This window comes from Glycine soja, chromosome 5, assembly GCF_004193775.1.
Source record: "Glycine soja cultivar W05 chromosome 5, ASM419377v2, whole genome shotgun sequence".
Taxonomy (NCBI): domain Eukaryota; kingdom Viridiplantae; phylum Streptophyta; class Magnoliopsida; order Fabales; family Fabaceae; genus Glycine; species Glycine soja.
In genome coordinates, this window is record NC_041006.1 from 32,783,882 (window position 1) to 32,786,519 (window position 2,638).

Sequence of the window (2,638 nt, forward strand, 5' to 3'; positions counted from 1 at the left end):
TTTAAGTACTACTATTATCAAAATAACAGTAATATCTTCATTTCTAGTTGTATCTCAATGAATGCAACCAATTGCATTTATGTTTTTGACAAATGCCACCGGTTTTTGAGGAACACAAAACCTTCAATTATAGAGCACTAAAGCGCCCTCCGAAACTGGTAAGGCCTGTATCAAATCATGCTAAAAGGTTCATTATATAAAGACTTAAATCCCTTGGAAATTCTCCATCCTCATCTTAAAACTATCTTGCTAGTGTCGGTTTAGTTAGCACACAACCCCACATCCAAAGGTTCATTTCAATATGGCAATCTTGTCAAGTTTTGCACCGTTGACCATTCTTAGTATAGTCTTGTTAGTAGTCGGAGTCATTGTCACTGGGGCGAAAGCTAGGCCAAGAGCATTCTTTGTGTTTGGAGATTCACTTGTTGATAGTGGAAATAACAATTACTTGGCTACCACGGCACGTGCCGATGCCCCTCCTTATGGGATTGATTACCCTCCAAGTCATAGACCAACCGGTCGTTTTTCCAATGGCTACAACATTCCTGATCTTATCAGTTAAGTTTAGATATCTCTAGTCACATTTTGAACCATTTTTGGCTTCAATATTCATCTTTTAAGCTTCTCTTTCATCATGCACATTTGAAGTTTTGAACCCTTTTTGGTCATGTAGCTTTGCATATAATAATAAACTTAACGTAGACACGTAAAGTGTATGTCTAACTAGCTGGGTTGTTTTCAGGTCAGAGACTTGGTGCTGAGTCTACATTGCCATACTTGAGTCCAGAATTAAGAGGAGATAAGCTCTTAGTTGGTGCCAATTTTGCTTCAGCTGGAATTGGAATCCTTAATGACACTGGAATTCAGTTTGTAAGTTCATTATTTACTTGCTAGTTACTTATCATGTTAAGTTTAAAACTTTAAGCATCACAATATATAAACATAAATGAATTCTAGCTAAAATCATAAAAGCAATTTTATAATTTGAACCTAGTGACTTAAAAGGATTCTTGTGCAGTAAAAAATGATTGTGTGCAACTTTTGCAGGTAAATGTAATCAGAATGTATAGACAGCTAGAATATTTTAAGGAGTATCAAAACCGAGTGAGTGCTCTAATTGGAGCTTCAGAGGCTACGAATTTGGTGAAACAAGCACTAGTGCTCATCACTGTAGGGGGCAATGATTTTGTAAACAACTACTTCTTGGTGCCCAATTCAGCAAGGTCCCGCCAGTACCCACTACCTCAATACGTTAAGTATCTTATCTCTGAGTACCAAAAAATTTTGCAGGTAAACACCCTATTGATTAATGAAAAGGATTAATAACATTTAATGTCCTGTGATCTCTATTTCTATCATAGTCATTATATATATGTTGCAGAGGCTATATGATCTTGGAGCTCGAAGAGTTCTTGTGACAGGCACAGGACCCTTGGGTTGTGTTCCATCAGAATTGGCCCAACGTGGTAGAAATGGACAATGTGCTCCTGAACTGCAACAAGCTGCAGCATTGTTTAACCCACAACTCGAACAAATGTTGCTACAACTCAACAGGAAAATTGGAAGTGACGTTTTTATTGCTGCAAACACAGGAAAAGCGCACAACGACTTTGTTACTAACCCCCGACAATTTGGTACTACACACTAACTAATCTTCATGACATCTAATTCTATCCTCTTAGTCAAGGTTTTAGACTGTGGTTGCATCTGTGTTACAACCATTGCCATTTGATGCGGGCTAATTGTGGTTGATGCAGTTTCAATCACAATGTGGTTTGCTATGTTCTTTAGAACCAAAAAATTTGTGACCAAATGATCCATAATTTAAGTTCGTTAAAAATCCCACATCGATTTGTAATATAACCAAATTAAAGTAAATAAGTGGGGATAGGCCCAATCACAAATTCTTTGAAACCATTAAGCACTAACATTTGTGTTGTTGCTTTGTGCAGGGTTTGTTACATCACAGGTAGCTTGTTGTGGGCAAGGACCTTACAATGGTCTTGGGCTATGCACAGCACTCTCTAACCTTTGCTCCAACAGAGAGACGTATGCATTTTGGGATGCATTCCATCCATCTGAAAAGGCCAACAGACTTATTGTGGAGGAAATTATGTCAGGTTCTAAAGCCTACATGAACCCAATGAACCTTAGCACCATCTTAGCTTTGGACGCAAACACAGGAAGATAGAGGAACCCAACTGTCCTAGAGCAAAATTAATCGTATTCACCATCCTTGCTAGTTCATGACATTTCTCTTTCTACTTTTTTTAGTATATTAATTGTAAGGAAAGTTATGAGGAAACTCTTAGTGTTATAAGGAAACTCTTAGTGCAATAATGAAAGTTAAAGTCCTAAATTCAAATACTACTAAGTGCTTTGTTTTTAGAGGAGTCATGATTCACCTTGAATAAATATTCCAAAAAGTTACATAAGAACTAGAAATTTGACTGCATAACTATGGAAATGGAATAGAATGAGATGAACTTACATTACGCAATGACTTATCTTTTTTGTTAATATCATGGTTTGATCACTCCTTTGACATGCTTAGAACATTAATTTGATATGTGACAACTCTCAATTAAAAATTAAAAGCTAAATGTTCATAAAACATATTGAACAGAAACAAATATTT

General features: G+C 36.5%; 1 protein-coding gene across 1 annotated transcript; it reads left to right on the plus strand.

Moving 5' to 3' along the window:
- Window positions 1–232: 232 nt before the first annotated feature.
- LOC114412555 (GDSL esterase/lipase At5g33370-like) lies at window positions 233–2,438 on the plus strand. Its single transcript, XM_028376486.1, has 5 exons — window positions 233–557; window positions 743–870; window positions 1,048–1,290; window positions 1,382–1,634; window positions 1,953–2,438. Exons 1-5 carry the CDS (start codon window positions 302–304, stop codon window positions 2,189–2,191), a joined length of 1,119 nt encoding a protein of 372 aa, XP_028232287.1. The 5' UTR covers window positions 233–301; the 3' UTR covers window positions 2,192–2,438.
- The last annotated feature ends 200 nt before the right edge of the window (window positions 2,439–2,638 follow it).

What these genes read in the sequence shown, in the direction of transcription:
- LOC114412555 (XM_028376486.1), top strand. Translation starts at nt 302, where the DNA reads ATGGCAATCTTGTCAAGTTTTGCACCGTTGACCATTCTTAGTATAGTC. An exon ending in CAACATTCCTGATCTTATCA is followed by an intron (nt 558 to 742) that starts GTTAAGTTTAGA and finishes GGTTGTTTTCAG; the next exon opens with GTCAGAGACTTGGTGCTGAG. An exon ending in AGTACCAAAAAATTTTGCAG is followed by an intron (nt 1,291 to 1,381) that starts GTAAACACCCTA and finishes TATATGTTGCAG; the next exon opens with AGGCTATATGATCTTGGAGC.